The sequence below is a fragment of the Myotis nattereri genome (assembly GCF_964212035.1).
Source record: "Myotis nattereri genome assembly, chromosome: 1".
Taxonomy (NCBI): Eukaryota; Metazoa; Chordata; class Mammalia; order Chiroptera; family Vespertilionidae; genus Myotis; species Myotis nattereri.
Genome location: NC_138075.1, coordinates 202,646,033 through 202,669,739, shown reverse-complemented (window position 1 = coordinate 202,669,739; position 23,707 = coordinate 202,646,033). Strand labels below are relative to the sequence as shown.

The 23,707-nt window shown below is 35.8% G+C and overlaps 1 protein-coding gene across 2 annotated transcripts in view; it reads right to left on the bottom strand.

Annotated features, from left to right (window-relative positions):
* GABRG1 (gamma-aminobutyric acid type A receptor subunit gamma1) overlaps window positions 1–23,707 on the bottom strand; it is a gene marked incomplete at both ends in the record, with an annotated part of 46,260 nt that overhangs the window by 5,521 nt on the left and 17,032 nt on the right. The window contains 7 exons of one of the 2 annotated variants that reach the window (XM_081101988.1): window positions 3,465–3,676; window positions 7,047–7,199; window positions 7,315–7,452; window positions 11,073–11,155; window positions 11,856–12,076; window positions 19,862–19,929; window positions 23,215–23,363. In XM_081101988.1, the coding sequence (XP_080958114.1) occupies window positions 3,465–3,676; window positions 7,047–7,199; window positions 7,315–7,452; window positions 11,073–11,155; window positions 11,856–12,076; window positions 19,862–19,929; window positions 23,215–23,363 (1,024 nt within the window). The remainder of the gene's footprint in view (window positions 1–3,464; window positions 3,677–7,046; window positions 7,200–7,314; window positions 7,453–11,072; window positions 11,156–11,855; window positions 12,077–19,861; window positions 19,930–23,214; window positions 23,364–23,707) is intronic. The other variant, XM_081101989.1, reaches the window with a different exon arrangement.

The following is a 23,707-nucleotide window of genomic DNA, read 5'->3' as shown; positions in this document are numbered from 1 at the left end:
TTACATGTTCCAACACAGTTAACTTTTCATTTTTTGGTTTTTGTTTTGTTTTGGAAAATATATGTTGACTCAAACATACAAAAATCATATTTTTATTGAGTAGAAATAAAAACATAATGACATATATTGGATGGGAACATGGACCAAATCAAAATGTCATTGACAATCACAATGAAAATTAAAGAAGGAAAAGAATGTTGAAAAGAGAAAAGAACTACTTAAGGAAGAAAGGATAGAGGAAGGAAGGAAGGAAGGAAGGAAGGAAGGAAGGAAGGGAGGGAGAGAAGGAGGGAGGGAGGGAGGGAGGAAGGAAGGGAGGGAGGGAGGGAGGGAGGGAGGAAGGAAGGGAGGGAGGGAGGGAGGGAGGGAGGGAGGGAGGGAGGAAGGAAGGAAGGAAGGAAGGAAGGAAGGAAGGAAGGAAGGAAGGAAGGAAGGAAGGAAGGATATATCATATGGCTAGTAAAGTACAAAGCATCCTAATTGATTTATGTTTTTCTAAGAAGGTTCACTGAAGCCAAAAAATCTATTGTGTTAAAATATCAGCTGTTTTTTTTTAATTAAATCTTTATTGTTCAGATTATTACATTTGTTCCTCTCCCCCCCCCCCATAACTCCCCTCCTCCTAGTTCCCGCCCCACCCTCCGCCCTCACTCCCCACCCACTGTCCTCATCCATAGGTGCACAATTTTTGTCCAGTCTCTTCCCGAATCTCCCACACCCCTTTCCCCCCCAAGAATAGTCAGTCCATTCCCTTTCCATGTCCCTGATTCTATTATAATCACCAGTTCATTCTGTTCATAAATTGGGGTATTCTGGGATCCTCAGTTAAGTCGTCATAGAGACATCAACAAAGGGGATTTTTGGTTTTGCTCAATAACAGACTTATTGACCATTCACTGACTCTAGTCAAAGTTTTTAGTCTTGGTCTGACTATTGTCATAGTAATTTAAGGTTAAAAAAGGAAAAATACTGTATTTTAAACTACTCAGAATTTTGAGCTTATAAAAAGAAATGTAGGGAGATGGAAGGAAGGTGAAAGGAGGAGGGAGGAGAGAGGAGGACAAGGGGAGAGGGGGAGAGAGAGAAAAAGAGAAAGATGAGAGAGAAATAGAGACGGGGAGAGAAAGAGAGAGAGAGAGAGAGAGAGAGAGAGAGAGAGAGAGAGAGAACTCTGTCTATGTTGTGCATTTGATTACTGTGACTGAAACAGAAGAAAATCAGATACACAAAGCTCTTAGATAGGATATTTGAGAAAATAGCAAGCAGAGGTGTCTATTCTTAATAAAAGTGTACTCATATTGATTTACCTGATTAGCAAGAATATATGACTAAACCAGGCAGGGAGTCAGATTTGATTACTGATCTCAGTTTTTCACTCAAAGTGACATTTACTATTGAAAGAGCTCATGAAGCACAGAAAGTAAAGACTATAGAACTTTCTTATGGATAGCTCTAAAGAAAATAATTTTTGTACCCAGGTAGTCAATTATACTAGGTCAAATTTAACTTTTATCTGGGTTTTAAATATAGTGCTTCAAAGGGCTCACTTATTTTTTAATGTGCTATATCTATTATTTTCTTCATTGATTAAGGTATTACATATGTGTCCTCATTTAATTTTTATTCCTTATTTTTTCACCTTTAGTATTTTTGTTTCCTGGGCCTTATGCTAAATTTTGAATACACAGCATGTATATTTTATATCAAATAACTATTCTAAAGCGGTGCTTAGAACAAGGGTGACTTTAATAAATATTTGGTGAACGAATGATTATCATAATAGTACAGTTTGCACTCCAGTTTGTAGCTTCCTGAGTAAATGTGACATGCAATGTGATTGAGAGTGCATGATGTAGAATCAAAGTGATTAGCAGCAGCCACTTATTGGTTGAGTGTCCTTAGATGCTATAAAAAATAGTACCTACATGATATTCTTAGAATTAGATTAGAGAACGCATGTGATATTGTACACTGACTGACTTTCATTCCCAATTTCCAAAAGTAAAATTTCAAGGTAGTACCTGAACAGAGCTATGGATGAATATATGATGAAATGGAAAATCCAGAAGAGGATGATTGGCTTTGATTCAAAGAAAATGGTAGAAAACCTGCATTTTTCCTTACCTAAAATTTAGCGAATCAATATTAAGGTTGACATCATTGTCCTTTGATAATTTGCCCACTTATGGGTTATAATATGTGCTATGCATAAGTTAAAATAATGTCAACTTGAGACACTCGTAGGCTAATTCTACAATGTAAGTTCTCAAATGTGTACTGCCAGTTACTGCACTCTGCTTTCTTGGAATATTGTGGGAGTCTGAAAACAAATTCACAAAGATTTGTGCCTTAGAGTATTACATGAAAAGTAAAATATAATTTATAAGTATTGCAAAGCTTTATAAAGAAACTAACGAAAAAGGGGGAGGGGAAAAAACTCATCAAATCCTAGAACTTACAAGCTTAGGAGATAATGTGGAAAACTCTATGCCTCACTGTATAAACACTATGGGAGGCTTATCGTGGCTATTTGATACAGTTGTCATTTATTTGGGTATTTTGGAACAAATCCACATTGAAATCATTTTCTGCAGTCAGCAGTGAAGTGCCTTTTTAAATTAATATTGGAGAAACGGATGTTTACTTTCTGAGTTCTCTGAGAAAAGGTAATAAGGGTTACAAACTTGAGCTCTGGCACTAAGAAAGACCTGGGTGTGAGTCATGGATCCTTCCCTTCCTGCGGCTGTCCTTGTGCAGATTACTGAACTTGTACTCATATAAGCATAATGAAATCACACATGCAAAATACTTAGAGGAACACCTGATGCGATCATTGTTAGGTATTACTTGAAGGTTTTAAAGTGGCCTTTATAACAAGAAATTATAGTCAATCATCCAACACTTGAGTATCTTAGAATCAATTATATCAACTTGATGTGACATATGTTAGGATAGATACATGATAGGGAAGAGGGAGTAGTAGAGTATAAATATGCAGAAACAAAAAAACAAACAAAAAAAACAACAAAGAAAAAAAACCTGTATGGCTATGCCTTTCAAACACAGCTGAATACCAATGTTAAAGAGGAATCTTTGTCTCTACAAGGTAAGTTAATTTTGTGGGCCACCTGTTTTTCAAATTCTAAACACAAATGTAGGATCTCTTTAAAGAATGATCTTAAACACTTTTTTTAGGTATAAGAACCTAGCACTTGGAAAAATTCACAGCACATGAAACCAGTCTTTACAAAGGTGATCCAAGAGTCTCTTCTAAGAGGAAATACACTAGTAAATGCACTCTCCTTGGTGGGCAATGTGAGGTGCTCCAGTTTCATTTTATTTTTGTTTATATTTTGTCAGGGTTCCTCAAGCACCCATACTTGTCTAAGTAAGTATAACATGAGTATTTAAACAGTAGCTCTAATATTACATTGCCATTTAGAAAATAAAGATTTTTAACGTACCGAGGCCTTGTGTTTTAGCTTTCTGTCTCTAGCAGCCTTTGCTCGTTCGTTGCTGGTAAAATAATGCAAGGTGCCATATTCCATCAAGGCTGCAAAAACGAAAATGAAACACACAGAAACAAAGAGATCCATCGCAGTCACGTAGGAAACCTTAGGTAAGGACTTCCTGGCTATGGTGCTCAGAGTGGTCATGGTCAAAACTGTGGTAATGCCTGCGCAGGGAGGGAAACAAATAGAAGATGAAAAATAGCCTCACAGACCGTTTTCATCCTTTCTTCTGATTTGGCAATATTGTGAGCAGCAATAAACAATGGACACAAAAGGGTATGATTACTGTGATTTACAGGGGAAAAATACTGGTAACCATAGCTACATTATGTTCAATGTGTTCTCCTGTCCGTGCTTTAGTCATCTAAATTCCGTGGACTGCAAGGACGTGACTCCCTGTACCCATCCTTCCCTTGCTCTATAGTAACAGACTATTCGATGTTTAACTGTCACAAGGCTGCCTGTACACCTACTTTTACCCCGCCCTGCAAAAAGGTATTTATTTTATGTGTTCTTAAAGGGGATACTTAGACTATAGACTTTAAATCTTTCTTCCTTCCTAATATCAGCATTATAAAGCTATAACTTCTGCCAGGCTGGTATGGCTAAGTGGATTGAGAGTTGTCCTGTGGACCAAAAGGCCCCGGATTTGATTCCCAGCTCAGGGCACATGCCTGAGTTATGGGCTCGATCCCCAGGAGGGGACATGCATAAAGCAGCCAATCTATGTGTCTCTCTCATCATTGATTTTATCTCTTTCTCCTTCTCCTTCCCTCTCTCTCTAAAAATAAATAAAAACATATTTAAAGCTATAATTTCCCTTTAAGCAATGCTTTACCTGTGTCTTGCAAATATTTATATATATATTAAATATCTATTAAATTTATTTTGAAATATTTTCTAATTTCTCTTTTGATCCAAGGGTTATCTAAAAGGTCATGCTTTAATATCTAAATATATGAAGGCATTATTATACATATTATTTTTAGAATATATTTTATGAAATACTCTGGAAAATTTTAGTCTTTTGAATTCTATCGTGTTATTAAGCAGATTCACTAATGTTTCCTCTATGGCTTTCCTGCTCAAAATCCTATAATCTCCTACCACATTTGGAATAAAAACCAAGAAGTCCTTAAAGTCCTTAGAAAAACCTACTAAACTTTATGTAATCACACCACTGCCCACCTCTCTAATTTCATTTTTTACCACTTCTCAGTCAGCCCCAGCCACAGGTACCTTTCTGAACTCCAAGCATGGCATGGCGAGGAAGGTCCGCTTCAGAACCTTCTGTTCTCCCTGCCCCCACCATCTTTCTACCGGTTATCCACCAGGCCAGCTGCCGCACTGCCCTAAGTCCCTGTTACCTCCTCAGAGAGGTCTAGCCTGAATCCACATAAAATACCAAACATTATGTCTATCAACATCTAGTGCCATTCTCTAGCCATTTTTTTTTTGCTTTCTCTTTATAACCTTTATTACTCATTGAATTTTTTTCTATGCTTTTTATATTTGTACATTAACTCTATATGCCACAAAAACATAAATGCCATAGACATGAGGATTTCACAAATATTGTTCACTGATAATACTAAAGCGCCTAGAACGCTGCCTCTTTCATCAAAAGCATTTGATACAAGTTTGTAAAAATGCAATGTGGAATAAATGAGCTCAGAGAATTTTCCTTCAAATATAAAAAGCTTTATATTCCAACTACATAGGATCCACAGTTATAAGATATTCTTCAAGATAGATCTGAGTATCACTTATCTTTAAACTTGATATACTAATATTAAAATATTAATTCATGCAAAAATTCCACAACTGGCTATTTTCTTTCATGAAACTGTGGAATATGATTTTTGGCTTCAGACACACCCAATAGTATAATTAATTTATTCAAATCCTTTTTGGAAAAATACAAGAAAAATGTTTTAAAACAAAAATATAATACCTGTTATATTCAAAGTAGCATATAAATAATCTACAATCATTTCTTTTCCCTTGGCATGAAATGTAATTTGAAATTACAATTATTTTAAATAGAAAACAAATCTCAGGTATGAGTGCATTTTATCCACTAGCTATGTCTACATTTCTGCTTAGACTCCCAAAGGAAATGCGTTTCCAAGCATAGAGCTGGATGCCTCGGGCTTTATCTTGCTACTTTTATGTGATTTGCATTTTACTGTATTTATGAGTGAAGTTATTCACCAGCTATCATAGAAACAAAATGAAAATCTCTTTGCTGTTGAAAAAAGCAAAAGCTCTAACTTTCTTTGTTTTGTAAGACACAATTTTCAGTAATGTGATTCACTTCCTGCACTATTGTATTCTTGGGAATTGATCAGTGAGTTGTCATTGTATATTAATGCATGAATTTAAGGTGTCATCTATAATAACGAAAGCAAAATATGCTAATTAGACCAGATGTCCTTCTGGATGACCTTCCGGACGAAGCCAGGCTGCTAGGGAAGCCTGGGTCCTGGGTGCCTGCTGGAGGCCAGAGAGAAGCCCAGACCCCAGGTACCAGAGGGAAGCCAGTGCCAGCAGCTGGGGGAAGGAAGGCTTACTCTTTCATGAATTTTGTGTATTGGGCCTTTAGTTTTTTAAACAAATGTATAGTAATTAGAAAAAATTTTTTATATGATGTTGATTATTGTAATGGGTTGCTAAAGAATGAAAACAAAAGTCTATTATATCAAGTGTGAATTACAAATTACCTTTTAAATCAGTGTTATGTTACAGGAAACTCTCAGAAGTATTCACAGACTACGTCCACAGTCTATAGATTACCAAAGCCTATAAGATAATGGTTTCTGCCCTGGCCAGTGTTGCCAAGTGGCTAGAGCACTGGCCTGTACACCAGAGGGTTGCAGTTTCCTTCCTGGTCATGGGTACATGCCTGGGTTGTGGGTTCCTTCCCTGGCCCTGGCACATGTGGTACACATCAATAGTTCTCTCTCTCTCTCCCCCAGCCTCCCTCCCACTTTCTCTAAAAATCAATGGAAAAAATATCCTTGGGTGAGGAGTAATAACAACAACAACAAAAAGATTCTTGTTCCTTTCAGCAACCTGCCCTTTAGAACAGTTGACTATTCATTAGCACCATTGTCAGAGTAAGTAAGGCACTTCAAAGCCTTCTTAACACACACTAGTCAATAAATGTTGGCTATTAGTGATCCAGCTAAAAGAAGAAAATAAAATCTTGATGAAAAGTGATTCCAATTGTTGACTAAATTAAATTCAGTGATTCTGTATGATTTTTATGTGTTAATTCTTGCTGTGTATGCATGCTTTCCTTGGCCTCTAGTAGTGGAACAATAAAAATATTTTCTGAAGTTTTAAGTTCTTTGCATTCCTATTTCATTTTGCTTTTCATGTATGCATTTCAACACTATATTGCAGTAGAGTAACTTAATTTTTGCTTGATTGTAGTGTAGAGGAATATTCTAATATTCAACAATAAAGTTTATCACATTAAAATATTTGTAAAAGTCCCCTGACACTATAGCATAATATTATATGTCGTACCCAGTGAGGTTCTTGCAGGTACTGCATCTTTATTGATCCAGAAAGACACCCAAGAAAGAACAACTGTCAGAATACATGGGATGTAGGTCTGAATAGTGAAATATCCCATTCGTCTGCTCAGGTCAAAAAAAATTGTCATGATAACATAATCCCCTGAAAGAAAAAAAAAAGGTTTTATTTTGGTTATAAAATAAATACAAAAGTATAGATTCCAACCCATAGATTGACATACAAATGCTATTTCACTAATTTTGTGTTTCTTTCTTACCAGAGATTGTGTGATAAATTTCAGTTGAGTTCCGCAACCCTACAAATGCAAACTGATATAATCTCCAATATTTAGGATCAGCCACTTCTACAGAAGGTTTTTTCCACTTATATTCAATTTCATTTTTAGGGTATCCATCTAGATAATATATTAAAATGAAATATATAAATTAGCAAGATCCAAATCTGTTACAGTTACCAGACCAACATTATCCAAAGACAAATTTTTTGAAATTCTTCTTCACTCTTCTACTATATGTCAAAAAATACCCCATAAAACTTGTGTATATTTTAAAGAATAATGATAATTCATGTGACTCCACATAAATTAGGAAATAGAACCCTGCTAGCATCCAGGAAAACTCATGTGACAACCCCAATATAGCATTTCCTCTCCCAACTAGAGGTAAACACTAGCCTGCTTTCTCAGATAATTCTTTAATTTTTTGTAGTTATAGATATTTTGGTATGCATTTCTGGGAAAAAAAAACAGTTTATTTTTTTTGAACTCTACTTGAGTGCTGCTTTACTGAATTATTATTTTATATTTTGCTTCTTTAAAAATATTTATGCAGCCCTGACTGGTTTGGCTCAGTGGATAGAGTGTCGGCCTGCGTACTGAAGGGTCCCAGGTTCAATTCCGGCCAAGGGCATGTACCTTGGTTGCGGGCACATCCCCAGTAGGAGGTGTGCAAGAGGCAGCTGATCGATGTTTCTATCTCATCGATGTTTCTAACTCTCTATCCCTCTCTCTTCCTCTCTGTGAAAAATCAATAAAATATATATTTAAAAAATAAATAAATAAAAATAAAAATATTTATGCAGTAGATTTTTTTGTATGTTTTGTATCCTGCAACTTTACTGTATTTGTTTATTGTTTCTAACAGTTTTTTGATGGAGTCTTTAGGGTTTTCTATATATAGAACCATATTACCCACAAAAAGTGACAGTCATACTTCTTCCTTATTTGGATGCTTTTTATTTCTTTCTCTTGCCTTATTGCTCTTGTTAAGACTTCCAGGACTAGCTATATATCCTATCTAATAATAGACAAACATGGTAATTAACCATGCCTCCGGTATGCTTCCAATTGGCTAATCAGGGCAATATGCAAATTAACTGCCAACCAAGATGGCGGCCGGCAGCCCCGCAGCTGAAGCCAAAAGGAGGCTTGGTTGCCCTGGTGATGGAGGAAGCCAAGATTCCCCGCCTGCTGCAGCTGGGCTCTGAGCTGCACTCTAAGCAACTATGTTGCAATTATAGAAGCTAAACAAACCCCAGATACCTGCTTTCAGCCAGCCGGCCTCGGAGCTGGAGCCGCAACAAAGTTTTAATTACAGAAGGTAAATAAATCCCAGAATAAAAAAAAGAAAAATAGGAGAGACTGGGAGCTTCAGTTGCAGGCTTGGCCCGCCTAAAAACAGCCCTCAGCCCCTCATCCAGACTGGCCAGGCACCCCAGTCAGGACCCCCACCCTGAAGGGGGTGTGGGCAGCCTGAAAACAGCCATCAGCCCCTCATCCAGGCTGACCAGGCACCCCAGTGGGGACCCCCACCCTGAAGGGGGTGTGGGCAGCCTGAAAATGTCCCTCAGCCCCTCATCCAGGCTGACCAGGCACCCCAGTGGGGACCCCCACCCTGAAGGGGGTGTGGGCAGCCTGAAAATGTCCCTCAGCCCCTCATCCAGGCTGGCCAGGCACCCCAGCGGGACCCCCACCCTGATTCAGGCCACCCTTCAGGGCAAACCAGCCGGCCCCCATCCGTGCACCAGGCCTCTATTCTATATAAAAAATGGGTAATATGTACATTTACCCTAACAGCAGAATGACTGGGAATGACTGGTCACTATGACACACACTGACCACCAGGGAGCAGACACTCAATGCAGGAGCTTCCCTCTGGTGGTCAGTGAGCTCCCACATGGAGGAGCTCTGTTCAGCCACAAGCCAGGCTGACGGCTGCCAGTACAGCAGTGGTGGTGAGAGCCTCTCCTGCCTCCTCAGCAGCGCTAAGGTTGTCTGACTGCAGCTTAGGACTGCTCCCCGCTGGCAAGTGGACATCCCCCGAGGGCTGCCGGGCTGCCAGAGGGATGTCTGACTGCCAGCTTAGGCCCAATCCCCTGGGGAGCAGGCCTCAGCCAGCAGATGGTCATCCCCCGAGGAGTCCCAGACTGTGAGAGGGCACAGGCTGGGCTGAGGGACCCCCCCCCCGCCGCCCTCCCCGCCCCCCCCCCCGCCCGCCGAGCCGAGTGCACAAATTTTTGTGCACTGGGCCTCTAGTATATATATAAAAGACTAATAGGCAAAGTAACCCCTTGGGAGTTTGGTCAGGAGACCGGGAGTTTGATAAATCACTAGGATGTGCGCTGACCACCAGGGGGCACTGGGGAATAAAGGAAGGCCCCGGCTGGCAGCTGGCAGCTGGGAAAGGAAGGCCCTGGCCAGCAGCCAGAAGACCCTGATGGGCTCTGATCACCTGCTAGGCCTAGGGACCCTACCTGTGCAAAAATATTGTGCACCGGGCCTCTAGTGTTGAATAAGAGTGGTGAGAATGGACATCCTTGTCTTATTCCTAATCTTAGAAAAAACTTTCAGTTTTTCACAACTGACTATGATATTAGGTGACGGTTTCTCATATATGACCTTTATTATGTTAAGGTACTTTTCTTCTATGCCCATTTTATTGAGTGTTTTAATCAGAAATAGATATTGTATCTTATCAGATGCATTTTCTGCATCTATTGATAAGGTCATATGATTTTTTAATCTTTTGTTAACATGGCATATTACATTGATTGATTTGCATATGCTGAAACGTCATTGTGCCTCTAGAATGAATTCCACTTGATCGTAATGTATTAATTGTTTAATGTATTGTTGTATTCCATTTGATAGTATTTTATTTAGGATTTTTGCACCAGTATTCATCAGAGATATTGGTCTATAGTTTTCTTTTTTGTGTTATCGTTGGCAATTTTAGGTATCAGCATTAAGTTGTCTCATAAAATGTTAGGAAGTATTGTCTCTTCTTCATTTTTTTTTTTTTTTTTGAAAAGTTTGAGCAGGATAGGTATCAAATCTTTTTGAATGTTTGGTAGAATTCACTGGTGAAGCCATCTGGTCCTGGACTTTTATATTTTGGGAGGTTTTTGATGATTGTTTTAATTTCCTCTCTATTGACCAGTCTATTTAGATTTTCCAATTCTTTATGATTCAGTCTAGAAAGTAATATATTTCTAGGAATTTATCCATTTCTCGTAAGTTAATGAATTTGGTGGGATATAGTCTTTCATGATGCTCTAGTATGAACCTTTGTACATCTGTGATGTCTGTGGTAACTTCTATTTCATTTCCCATTTTGTTTATATGAGTTTTTTCTCTTTTTTCCTTAGTGAGTCTGCCAGGGGTTTGTCCATTTTATTAATCTTTTCAAAGAATCAGATCTTTATTGTATTAATTTTTTTTGTGTGTAGTCCTTTTTGTTCTCTATTTCTTTTAATTCGGCTCTAATTTTTACTATTTCCTTGCTTAGGTTGATTTTGGGTCATTTTTGTTCTTTGTTTTCTAGGTGTTTAAGATTTACTGTTAGGTTTTTTACTTGGTATTTCTCTTGCTTCTTGATATTGGCCTGTCATGATATAAACTTCCCTCTTATTACTGCTTTCGCTACATCCCAGACATTTTGATATGCTGTTTTGTCATTCTCATTAGTCTCTATATATCTGTTGATCTAAGAAATTATTATGTATTTTATCACTTACAGCTTGAAAATTCTAGTGGACAGGAATGTTCATCCATAGGAAAGTTATGAAGCTGAAGATAACATTCTGCATTAATTGTCAATCTATTTAGATGGAAAAAATAAATATTAAAAATGAGAAGTAATTTCAAATATTGTAAATATTTTCTCTAATTGTCAAGCATAATTTTGGCCTACAATAATGAACTTTGATATACTAGGAAATAATAATGATATAATCTTTAAATCTTAAGTGGCAATATTATAACATTCATAAATGAGTTAGATAATTCTAACATTTCCCTCTCTAGCCAACTAAACTATCTCTGTATCCAGTTAGTAGAATGTCTTTTTACAGTTAAAAATTTGTGCTTCAGGGGATCAATACACATACATATGGGCTTGTGCATGTGCACACACACACAAACAATTAGCAGAGTGTACATGGTTAAGTATGATAAGTTTTTCTCTTAACTTATCATGAACATCTTTCCATTATGAGTTATCCTTAAGAATAACCCATTAGATATGCTCATGACAATGAATTAGATAAACCTGAATCGTACACATCAGCATTCATTTAAACTTTTCTTAAAGACTTTCTTTACTACATTATAAAAAAAATCACTGTGTTACTCTGAACTTGAGTGTTTTAAAAAAATTTCACCATACTCATTTTAATGTATAAAAGGAGCATCATAGGTCTTACTTACTCTGCAACTTTAAAAAGGGGAAATTCATGAGTTGACCAAATATTAGCATGAAAAATAAGTTAGAGCAATGACACTTTTTAAAACAGTACTACCTTAAAGTATATAGGACTCGTCCGTCATTCCAAATTCGAAGCAGACGATTAGGAGTCGTTATCCAATGAGCATCAGATTTTCTTGAATTTCTGAAGAAAGTATCAGGAATCCAAATTTTCCCAACCATATTACTGTTAAGTACAAGCACTTTCATGGTACTATTGAATTTTAAACGACTATCAAACCAGGTTTGGGCAAAAATAATATCAATTGTGTATTCCTGAAAGACAACAAGAAGAATAATGGCATGTAATAGTAAAGGCACTCTTTTGCACATTTTCTTTAGATGTTTGAATGTTTATATTTAAAAAGTTTCTATAAGTTGGTCTTTTGGGACAAAAAAAAAAACAAACATGTCATAATCCAAATTTTTTTTTAATTGTTTACAAGAGTCATGTAAAAATAATCCAATATTTCTAGTAATCACTGCTGCTTAATGTGGCTTTATTTTTTGGAAATTTTATTCAAGATTTTATAATATGTTGGATATTATCATTAAATACAAAAGCAAATTATCTTGTTAACAATTACATTACTTTTGTGATATTCACATTGTGCTTAAGTCACAGAAAACAATACGAAGTAAAAAATTAAGATGCTGCCCTGATCGTTTTGGCTCAGTGGATGGAGCGTCGGCCTGCGGACTCAAGGGTCCCAGTTTCGATTCTGGTCAAGGGCATGTACCTTGGTTGCGGGCACATCCCCGGTGGGGAGTGTGCAAGAGGCAGCTGATCGATGTATCTCTCTCATCGATGTTTCTAACTCTCTATTCCTCTCCCTTCCTCTCTGTAAAAAATCAATAAAATATATTTTTTAAAAATTAAGATATTAATATTCACCAAATTACCTAAAATCCCTTACATTATTTTTTGTACAAAAAAATTAATTATGATTACTTAGATTACTGTTTTCAATTGTTTTAAAGCAAAGACACATAAACACACACACCACGCTATTCTTGTGTTATCTTCATAATAGTTTTCATTCATGCCTATCCTGACCTCCTGCTTCTCAGGCTGGATGTATTTTCTTTGGGAGAAATTATACTTGATCCAAACAGCCTTTTCGACTGACACAAATGACGAACCATTCAGAGTCTAAGAGTGTAACCTGGGTTAATGACATGGTTTCTGGTTTTAATAGTAAATGAAATAGTCAGAAGGCTCACGCCCATTCTGAGGAGCAGATCATCAGTAGATATGGTAGATCTCAGGAAGAGTATTTAATCTACATGATGTGCCAGAATTTTGTTGTTCATTGGCATGTAGTCAAGTGGCACAAACAGCTTAAAATAACGGAAGAGGCATACATATGTGCCAGGATTATGGCTAGGCGAAGATCCAACATTGGTTGCTAGAGGAAACCTCATGCTACTTGGTGGGGATATTTGGCTGCAGTATTCCAAACTAACAGGGCATTAAAAGTGACACTTGATAATTACCTATCGGAGTGGTGGGGTTTAGCAAGCAGCTGTGAATTTTCCTTAGGAGCAGCTGACAGGTTCTTCTTTAGAATACCTGTTTATAAAAGTGCTAACCACTGTTGAAAGAGCGATGACTTCTGAAGTGTCAAACTCTCCCAAGCAGAGAGTATTGAGGACATGTGAAATTTTTCTATTCAAAGTTATCCCCTCAATCTAGGATCAAGGAGAGAAAGAAGTCTTCATAATCTGTCCTTCCCAAATCCATAACAGAGGTTAATAATTCCAAGGTCTTTTAAATTACTAATCCTTAATAAGTGTCTCACTAAGAAGGTCATTAAAATTTGTGCCGTTTTATATGTCATCGAAAATACAATTTTGTTTACTCGTTTGTATTAGTGTAATTTCCAGAAAATGATTCAACTGTTCTTGTACTTCATGTTCCCATTTAGAGGTTATAATAAGCTGCATAATAAATAAGCAAAAGAAACATGAAAAGAAAATTCCATTTATCCAGAACAAGTGCAATAGCTTCTAGGATAAACATTTGGAGATAAGGAACAGGGCTTTTAACATATGTGAGAGCCAATGAACATTATGAAATTTACTTTGCTTCCTTGAAAGTGAGTTGAGAACACAGCATTAGTAAGTAAAGATGAAGAAGTGAGCCATTTTGATTTCTAACTCCATTAAGTCAAACCATAATTGATGAAAGTTTATGTAGTGTAGTCTTCCCATCACACTGTCAGCTTTCCAATTATGCATGTGTCTCATACTTAACTAGCTAATTCAATATTACTGTCTTTCTAGTAATGAAAGAAAACTTCATATAAAATGCAGACCTGCCTAAGAAATTATTGTAGGTGAATAATTTCATTACAAAATTTGGTTGATTGTGATCTGGTCTTCCCACCTGGAAATTAATCTCTCCCTAAACTATCTACTCACATGTCCAGATATTATGAGGGGCCAGATAATGGTTAGCAGTAAATCAAATCTAAGGGCTACAGACATGTTGAGAAAAGGTACAAGTGTAGTTTGCAGGAAGGAGATGAGGTTTCAGTCTTGAGTCAAATGCAGTCTGGAGAAAGAATCTCTCTTCCTCAGGGGACCTCACTCAGTGCTTTCTCAAAGCTTTTATCTGATTGGACGGTGTCCTCCTACCTTATAAAGGGTAATCTGATTTATCGAAAGTCTAGTTATTTAAATGTTAATCACATCCAAAAAATGCCTTTACAGCAACATGCAGACTTTATTCGTCAAGCCAAGCTTGATATCAGAACCACCAAGTAATATAAGTCCATTCTACCACATTAGCATGTTTACTAATCTATAAAGATAAAATTGTAACTAACCTGGGAGTCTCTATCTTGAAAATAATTCAAAATAGACACCTCCAAAATCTGACTAAGATGTGTCAGAGGTCTCAGAGGTGTGGGTGGAATAACAGTTGTGATATAATGAGTGAAAAGACACATTACTATAAAATATGCATAATATTATGGTATTTAGTAAAGCTATCTACAGAGTTATTAAATTGGAAGTAACAATGATGAATACTGAATAAGAACCATCTAGAATATTTTTTTCTTTCACTTATATCAAATTTCTAACTTTCCCATATTAGACATGAATTTCTTCTATAATAGATACACTATTTTTATGACATTTTTTTTCATATAAAACAGCATAAGGTCATCATTTGCAACTTAAAATATACATGGGTTCGTACACAGCCTTTTTCTTGGCCCTTGACCTTCTGTATTGCTGTATTTTTCATTGTTTAGACATTCTCCCCACTAGGTTTTAGCTTCCCTGAAGGAAGGAAGCCAATATATTTTAGTGGGAAATAACCACCTGTTACAATATAGGTAGTAAGTACATGTAAGGCAAGCAAAACCATGATATGAGAGAGATATATTTGTTTATATCAAAAACTAATATCTTTTTTATATTATTTGAAGATCAGAGATTAATTTAATTTTCAAATTCTAAGATCTTTAATGTCATATATATATGGGTAAATGAATGAGCATACTGAGAAAGAGGCATAGAAATGAAAACAACACTATTCATTTATAATTTCTTATTTGATCTCTCTTAGTGTTGAATCGAAACATACCTATATTTTATATTGTTTTAAAATAAAGCCTGTGAAAAGAACTAGATTTAAGTAGCTAATGTCAAAAATAATATGTTAATGCAATATAAAAAGTAAAGAAATTAAAACTATGGTAATAAGCTTTAAAGTATTGTACAAAACAAGAAAATAAAGTTTAAACTGTTAAATATAAATTCTTTTTTTTTCCAATTACCTTAATTCATCACATCCAGAAAGACTAAACTCCTTCTCTTCCCCTCCATTAGTATATGCAGGTCAATTTTCAAGATAGGAAAAAAAATCTTGTTTTTTATGGTTTTGTTAACTTATAATTTTTAAAATTAATATACCTATCAAGTAGTAACAGTTTCCTGTTAACATAGTATAAGGAATAAACAGGGTTTCTTTGATATGTACAAGCTATGCTTCAGATTCTATTTTCTTAAATCTAGAAGCTGCAATAACAAAAAATGAGAGGAAGGAACAAGAGGTACAAGCAGAGAAAAAGAGAGAGAGTGATAAACATACTGAACATTAGGTCCAGTTGCACAAATCATGTTGAAGAAATGTGTTCCTTTAAATTGAAGAAATTCATGGAGAAAAATTTGTCTGTGAGGACCAGCTTTTCTAGTGTAGAATGTTTGAACACAGTCATACGCCTCAAGAGTTTATTACCAAAAATCAGGTTGATATAAGAAGAGAAAGCAAAAAAGACTTAAAAGTCATTTCTCACCATATTCAAACAAATTATTAAACTATACATCTACCCCCCCCCCACACACACACATTTGATACTTGGCCATCCCACTTGTAAAACCACCCTCTTGCTTGCTTAATTATACTCAAGTCTGCCTGCTTGATTGCACTCACATTCAAAGCAATTTTGTTCATTTGATGAAAACTGAATTTTAATTTTTCTGTATTGTTCAGTTAAAAAAGTCTTCTATGTAAACTGCTCCTCATTAATCCCTAATACTTCTCTTTTAATAAACAGTATCAAACATTCTTAATTTTTTCCTGTATGTACTTCAGTATCACCAGTTTTAATAACAATTTAATTTAATTAGCCTTTAAAAAACTATCACTGTTCCAGGTCACAAGTGTGGAATTTGTGTCACCGGGAAAATGAATCTTCAGTACTATGAAACTTTTATAAAGTTAGATTATCATAAATGCCTCCTGGTATCCATTCTTGTTAAATATCTCTGGAACACTAACATAACCTTGAATCCTATTTCTGTTTATTTTAACAACCATATATTTTTCTTTAATGCATTCATTATAATTTAAAACAAAGGCCCAGAGCAAAAAAATATACAATTGATGAAAATGTAGATTTCCATATGCTCTAACAGGCTTATCTCCTCTAAGCATTGGTTAATTAAAAATGAGCATTTTAAGATTCTCCTAAAAAGAAAATTAACATTTCAGTTATATATTGTTCTATGAAATCTCATATTTGCATAATGTTAAATAATATACACAGATATTTAGAATGATTTGTCTTTATAATAATCAACTGGTGTATAGGAATTCGATTTAAACAGAGCTAACACTGAAAATTTAATTGAAACTTTCTTTTTTCTTGGCTTATTTGCCACTGTTTTATCATAATTTTCTTGCCAACCTTGCTATTTTATTTACAGCAGCCTCATCTGAAGTACATATTCCTTAAATGTACATATTCCTTAAAGTCTGATATCCATTTCTTTTTTTTTTCCTCTTTACAAGATTGTTTTCGCCATGTCTCGGGATTTAGCTAATTACTGACAGATATTTGCTCCAGTGCTAACATTTCCTGAGAGTTAGTTTCTAATTTCAGACTGTCAAATTCAACTTCTCCGCAGCCTATTCATATTCATTTGCAATGAGGTAACAAAGATGTCCTGGTGTGGCCCCAATCCTGTCAGTACCACAGTCAGTGCAGGCAGCTGTGAAAGTTCATGACAATCATAGGAACATCATATTGAGTAAGAAAAAAAAAAATAGCCTGACTATACTACCATGAGAATGAGCAGACACAGGCACTTGTTAGGCGTGATGACTATTTGGATATAAAGTGGTGAAATCCTTGTAATAGAGAAACAACTTGACTGCTGTAATAATGAATATGTAAAATAAGAGAGCAAATCAGCAAAATCTTAGAGAATTATATTCAGATGGTGTTATGGGCTGAAGTGCATTACCACAAAATTCATATGAAGCCCTAACCCTCAGTACCTCAGAATGTGAAGTACCTGGAGCTAAGTCCTTTAAGGGGGTTATTAAATTACAATAAGGTTATTGGACTGGGACCTAAGCAAATCTGACTGGCATCCTTTTAGAAGATAAAATTTGGACACACAAAGAGACACCACGAATGTGCTTGCAGAGAGAATAGTTCATGTGAGGACACAGCAAGATGGTAGGCATTTGAAAACAAAGAAGAAAGGGTTTTAAAAAACTAAACTTGCTACAATCTTGATTTGGACTACTGTGTTTCAGAACTGGAAAAAATAAATGTCTGTTGTCTGAGCCACCTAGTCTGTAGTTTTTTGTTTTGTTTTGTTTGTTTGTTTGTTTTTTGGTGTCTTGAAAGGCTAACAGAGATTACAAAATCAAGGGAGATGAATATAAGACACTATTGAGTCCACAGAATGGGTCCTAGGAAGTAATTTGACTCACAGAAATGGTATTATTAGGGTTTGGGGCAGAACACTTTTAACCATTTTTTAAAAATTTTGAGGGGTTCTATTGGAGGAGGTAATTATGTCTTTAAATCAGTAATAAAATGCTATCCATTCAATTTGTAAAGATAAAACATAAATAACACACTTTATCATTTTCCATCCTAAATGGCCTTCCTTTGAAATTTCTCTTATTTTCTTTCCTTTAATCTCTCTCTCCAATATCTACCACCATTCTCATCGCAATCTCTTCTCCGTGAAGTATGTCAAAATCATAAAAGTAAACTACATTCCCACTATGGACCCAACAACACATGTTGCTTGTCTATTCCTATAACCCATATTATGTCTACAGGGACCTGGGACAAGAAGTGGAATATGAGACCAATTTTGAGGATGGAGGAGGGATTTAAAATTCAATTATTATTTATTTTCTACCTTCATCATTTCATGGAATTTCATCTAGCAAAGATAACCAGTTCCACCTAACTGCCAACACCAATGGGCCCAATTTAATCCATTTTTCATTGGATTCTCAAGTACATTGACAATTGATAATTAGTTCCTTCTTCTTCATGCTCTTTATTTTTTCCAATTATATAATATCATATGTTCCTGGTTCTTCTCCTAACCCTCTCACTTTTATATGTCCCTTTTTTGAACCCCTCTTTCTTCTATCTGTATTTTAAATAGTAACTCTACCATCTGCAAAGTCTTCTCATTTATATACATTGGAGTCAGCCTATGCACCACCAATTAACCTCTAAATTCTGAGTTCACTCATCTAATATTTCTTAAATGTACTAGTGTCTTCTCCAGCTCAGTTGCTACTACTCTAGGTAAGGCCTTCATGATCTATTGTCCAGACTAATGCATTAACCTCTTAACTGGTCACTCTAAAGCTGGCTTGGCCCCTTGCATCCATCTTCTATGCTTTTGTATAGAGTATATAAAATATAAATCTGTAGCCCTGGCTGGTGTGGCTCAGTTGGTTGGAGCACCAACCTGTACACAGAAAGCCTGCAAATTCCATTTCTGGTCAGGACAGACTTAGGCTGTGGGTTCATTCTGATCTGGGCCCTTATGAAGGGCAACCAGTCAATGTCTCTCTCTCTCTCTCTCTCTCTCTCTCTCTCTCTCTCTCTCTCTCTCTCTTTCTCCTCTTTCTCTCCCTCTCTCCCATTCTCTCACTCTAAAATCAATAAACATATCCTTGAGTGAGTGAGGACTATATATATATTATATCTGCCTATAATATGCTTGTGATAAAAAGCTTCCAGTCATTTCTTTTACCCAATGGGATATAATTCATATAATACATAAACTTCCTGTTATGGCTTATATGACCATCCTTAATAAGGCATCTAAACATTATTTTAATTCTTTTCCTTGCATTTATGTTCCAGGCTTATCAATTTGCTGGACAGTCTCCTGATCTTCTCAGTCTGCTTTGGTCCTCTATGACTCTGTTCCTGCTCCGTCCTCTGCAGTCAGTCCCTTTCCTTCTCCGACTGCTTTCCCCTCAGTCCTTCTGGTTTTCTTCTCCCAGATTTCTTCAGGGACCCACTCGTGATGGCTCAGGTGATAAGCTTTTATTCCCTAGCATAGACCCTACCATTGAAGTCAAGGGTTACACATTCTTAGCTATGGGAATATTTTAGCTCCAGTTGTTCATACCTGGCGTGTAGGAATTGGAGGTTTTGCCCTCAACTGATTAAGAATTAATGATCAGAAATACTTGCATGTTCATTCCATTACTGAGGTATATACTCAAGAATTCCATGCCACAGTTTTGTTCTTTTAATGTCCATTACTCACCATATTTATGGGATCAACTGGTCCAATGCTGTTTACATAAATATCAGTTTCAATTACTGTGGGCCTCACTGCAAAACATCAAAGAAAAAATGGTCAAGGACATGATCAGAGGTTTCATTAAATAGAACTTAGTTTTAAAAATCTAAATGAGTATTACTATTTATTTTTTAAATAATAAAGCATCCCTCACTAGAAAATGAAGGAACACAAAATGTTACAGAAACATAAACACCTTTCAGTTTACAAGTTGATTTTACAAAGTATATTTTTGACTGAAAACATCCCAGTGCACAACCTAAAAATGTTTTTAAAATACCTAAATAATTTATTAAATCTAAGGAAGTGAATTCAATAAAAATTGCTAGATAATTTTCTCTATAACAGTCACAGAATTTTAGAATTTGCATGGACTTTAGAGCCTATTGTTCTCCTTTCCCTGTTCCTCCCTTGTTGTTAACAATATTTCTGTAGGTTGTTCATAGTTGGCTCCAGTTTAAGGTAGATTTTTACTTAATTCTCACAGGGTATATGTTATGAATGTCATATGAACTTCACGTTTATACAACCATTTGTGTTTTTTCAGTATGTCTTTAAGTTGTATATACAGTATTTTATATTCTATTAAAATGTGTAGCACAGGTCAGTATTATAAAGATTTATCAAATGATATGATTACAGTATATCCATAATCATGCCATATTTGATTATGATTTAGGCTTTCAACCTTTGCCAGGTATTTTTGGTTCCTATAATGAGATTTACCATAATAATGATAATGATAATTTCTACTCATAAGATTTTTGTTTGCTATGAGAAACATTCTCACATAATTTCTTTTATCCCCTTTTCTTCACAAAATATGATATAAATGGTTTATTCTATGATATATCAAATGCTTTTTGAGGAATATCTGTAAAAGTTTCACAAAGTAGATAAGAAAAAAATCTATTTTATATAGATTTTTACAAAATCCATATAAAACTTAGTTTTATAAAGAGACTAGAGACCTGGTGCACAAAAATTTGTGCATTCAGGGGAAAGAGGGTCCCTCAGCCCGGCCTGCACCCTCTTGCAGTCCAGTACCCCTCGGGGGATGTCCACTTGCTGGATTAGGCCGACTTCCCAGGGAGATTGGGCCTAAGCTGGCAGTCAGACATACCTCTGGCAGCCCAGGAGCCCTCAGGGGATGTCTAACTGCTGGCTTAGGCCCGCTCCCTGCCTAAGCCGCAGTTGGACATCCTTAGCACTGCCGAGGAGGCAGGGGAGGCTCCCACCACCACCACTGTGCTCGCAGCTGTTAGCCCAGCTTCTGGCTGAGCAGAGCTCCCCCTGGAGGAGCGCACTGACCACCAGGGGCAGCTCCTGCATTGAGCAGCTGCCCCCTGGTAGTCAGTGTGCATCATAGCGACTGGTTGTTGCCCGTAGTTCTGCAGTTAGGGTCAATTTGCATATTACCCTTTTATTATATAGGATAGTGTAAATGAAATAAAGCAGAAAAAAACAACTTGTAGTATAAATGTTTCTAAGGTAGCATGTTTTTGGTAATATTTACTCAGTTCTCCTTTCTAAACTTTAATTTCTCTTCCTGGCCTAGTATTTGTCACTCTTACAATTCAGATTCTATGTTCCCCCTGCAGGATGCTCCTCCTCCTCTATTACCTGGCTGAGTCTGTCTGAGTCTCTGTTCAGTCCCATGTCTCCCAGGCTAGCAAGCTTCAGTGGGAAACCTGAAGCATTTTGAAACACAGTGCCTGTACAATTATATAACAACATTTAATCTTACCCTCTGCAATTCAAAAAAAAAAAAACTACACTTAGAAACCCATAACATTTAAATAGTTTGTTTTTTGTCAAGCAAAGAATTTATTTTATGGCATACATATTTCTTAGCTAGAAAAAGAAATGATTTGTTAGAAATAGTTTCAGTACAAAACTATAGGTTCACAGACTTATACATGACAGTGTAATTTGATTTGCTATCCAACAATTAGATTTCTTAAATAAAAGTAGCTCATATGATTTATAGAAGGTTTTATAATTTAACTTAGGCTAATGACTTCTGAGAGGAGGTGCTTTAACCACTTGCCATTTATTTTGACTAGCTATGAATTGCAGCCAATAACTATAATATAATTAAGCAAATTATAGCTAGATTTACAGAATGGTTCTTATGAAAGTCAATTAATAACTAGGCAATCGGTTTATTAGTTTCACTCCTCAGTATATTCGTTACCATTTATAAGCAATTAAGTGCAACATACCACTCTTACTTAATTAGATATTTTCAGTTCATTTGATAAATCAACAAACACTGACTACCTGTTCTTTATTTCATGATACTAAGGACTGAATAGTTCTATGCCAAGAAGTTAATGATTCCTGAGGACATTTTTATATGTAGGACATACTTTTCACAATTAAAGTGTAGAAAGTTTTAGATATGAGTGATATATCCTGGTTTTCTGATATCAACAGAAATGTATTTATGCAATGTATTTACACTTGCATTGAAACTCCTAATATAGAGAATTAAATCTAGTAAAATATATTTAATACTTCATTACAGGAAATATTAATAAAAAAGAAATATGTACATTGAAAAATATGTAATGCTCATGAATTTGGTATGATAAAAATTCAATAAAGTAAAGATTTCAATCTCCCTATAATTGGCCATATATTTAATGCAATCTCAAAAATAATATTTCCTGTTTTATATATTTTGTTTGTTTTAAGGATTTGGTGGAGGGGCTTAGAAGTTAATTATGTTATAAAGTTTACATATAAAGCCAAATGACCTAGAATAGGAATCTTAAAGTGGAACAAAGTAGGATTACATATACTAAATACTAGAGGCCCAGTGCACAAATTTGTGTACTGGTGGGGTCCGGCCGGGGGGAGGGGCCCGGGGCAGTTGGGGGGCCGACCCCGCCCCCTGATTGAACTCAGGTCAAACTCCCGGTTGAGGGGACAATTTGCATATTACCCTTCTATTATATAGGATAATATCAAGGATTATAATTCTACATTAATTAAAACACAGTGTGACTTTGGCACAAAATTAGAATTGCTATTTCTCAAATATTCTCTTTTATAAAATATCTCTCTAATCCTCAGATAGTTTCATTAAACTTTGCTGTTGCATCTTTCATTGTAGCAGTTGTAAAGTAATTACATCAGAAAAATTTACATGCCTTTATTCTAATAATTAGTGCTATTCCAATTAATACTTGTCAAACCCAGCACTCTAACATACATCAGACACTCAAGAAATATGTGATCTAAAATTAAAATAATATCAGTAAATATGGTTTTTATAGTCCCCAAATCTCAGAAGATAACTAAAAACTTACCTCCTATATCTGGGCGAAGTTTATTGTCATAGCCTTGCAGCAATGAATTGAGAATTTGTGTTATATCTCCTTCATGAATCTTTGGTGCCAAGACCCAGGTTTTGTTCACTGTTAAATCCTCATCATCTTCATCATCTGCTTTATCAACACTAAATAATCCCAAAAATAAAATGGATGATAGGAAGTTAACCAAATTGGGTATTTTAAAAAACTAGTTCAAGATTATTATACTTTTGTTAGGGAATAGTAAGTAAGAGGGGGGGAAAGTGTTAGAATTATTTTATATTCAGTAAGACTAGTGTATTCATCATATGAACTCTACTAATATAATAACACTCAAATGTTAAAAATTTATTACAAGAAATGTAACACAATATTAAAATAAAATAATATTACAATAATAAAATAATTATTGGCCATCCCCACAATGGTCCTTAAAGGCCTTAGAAATTATTCACTGAAAATGTGAATGGTGGCCCTAGATTTGTGCAGT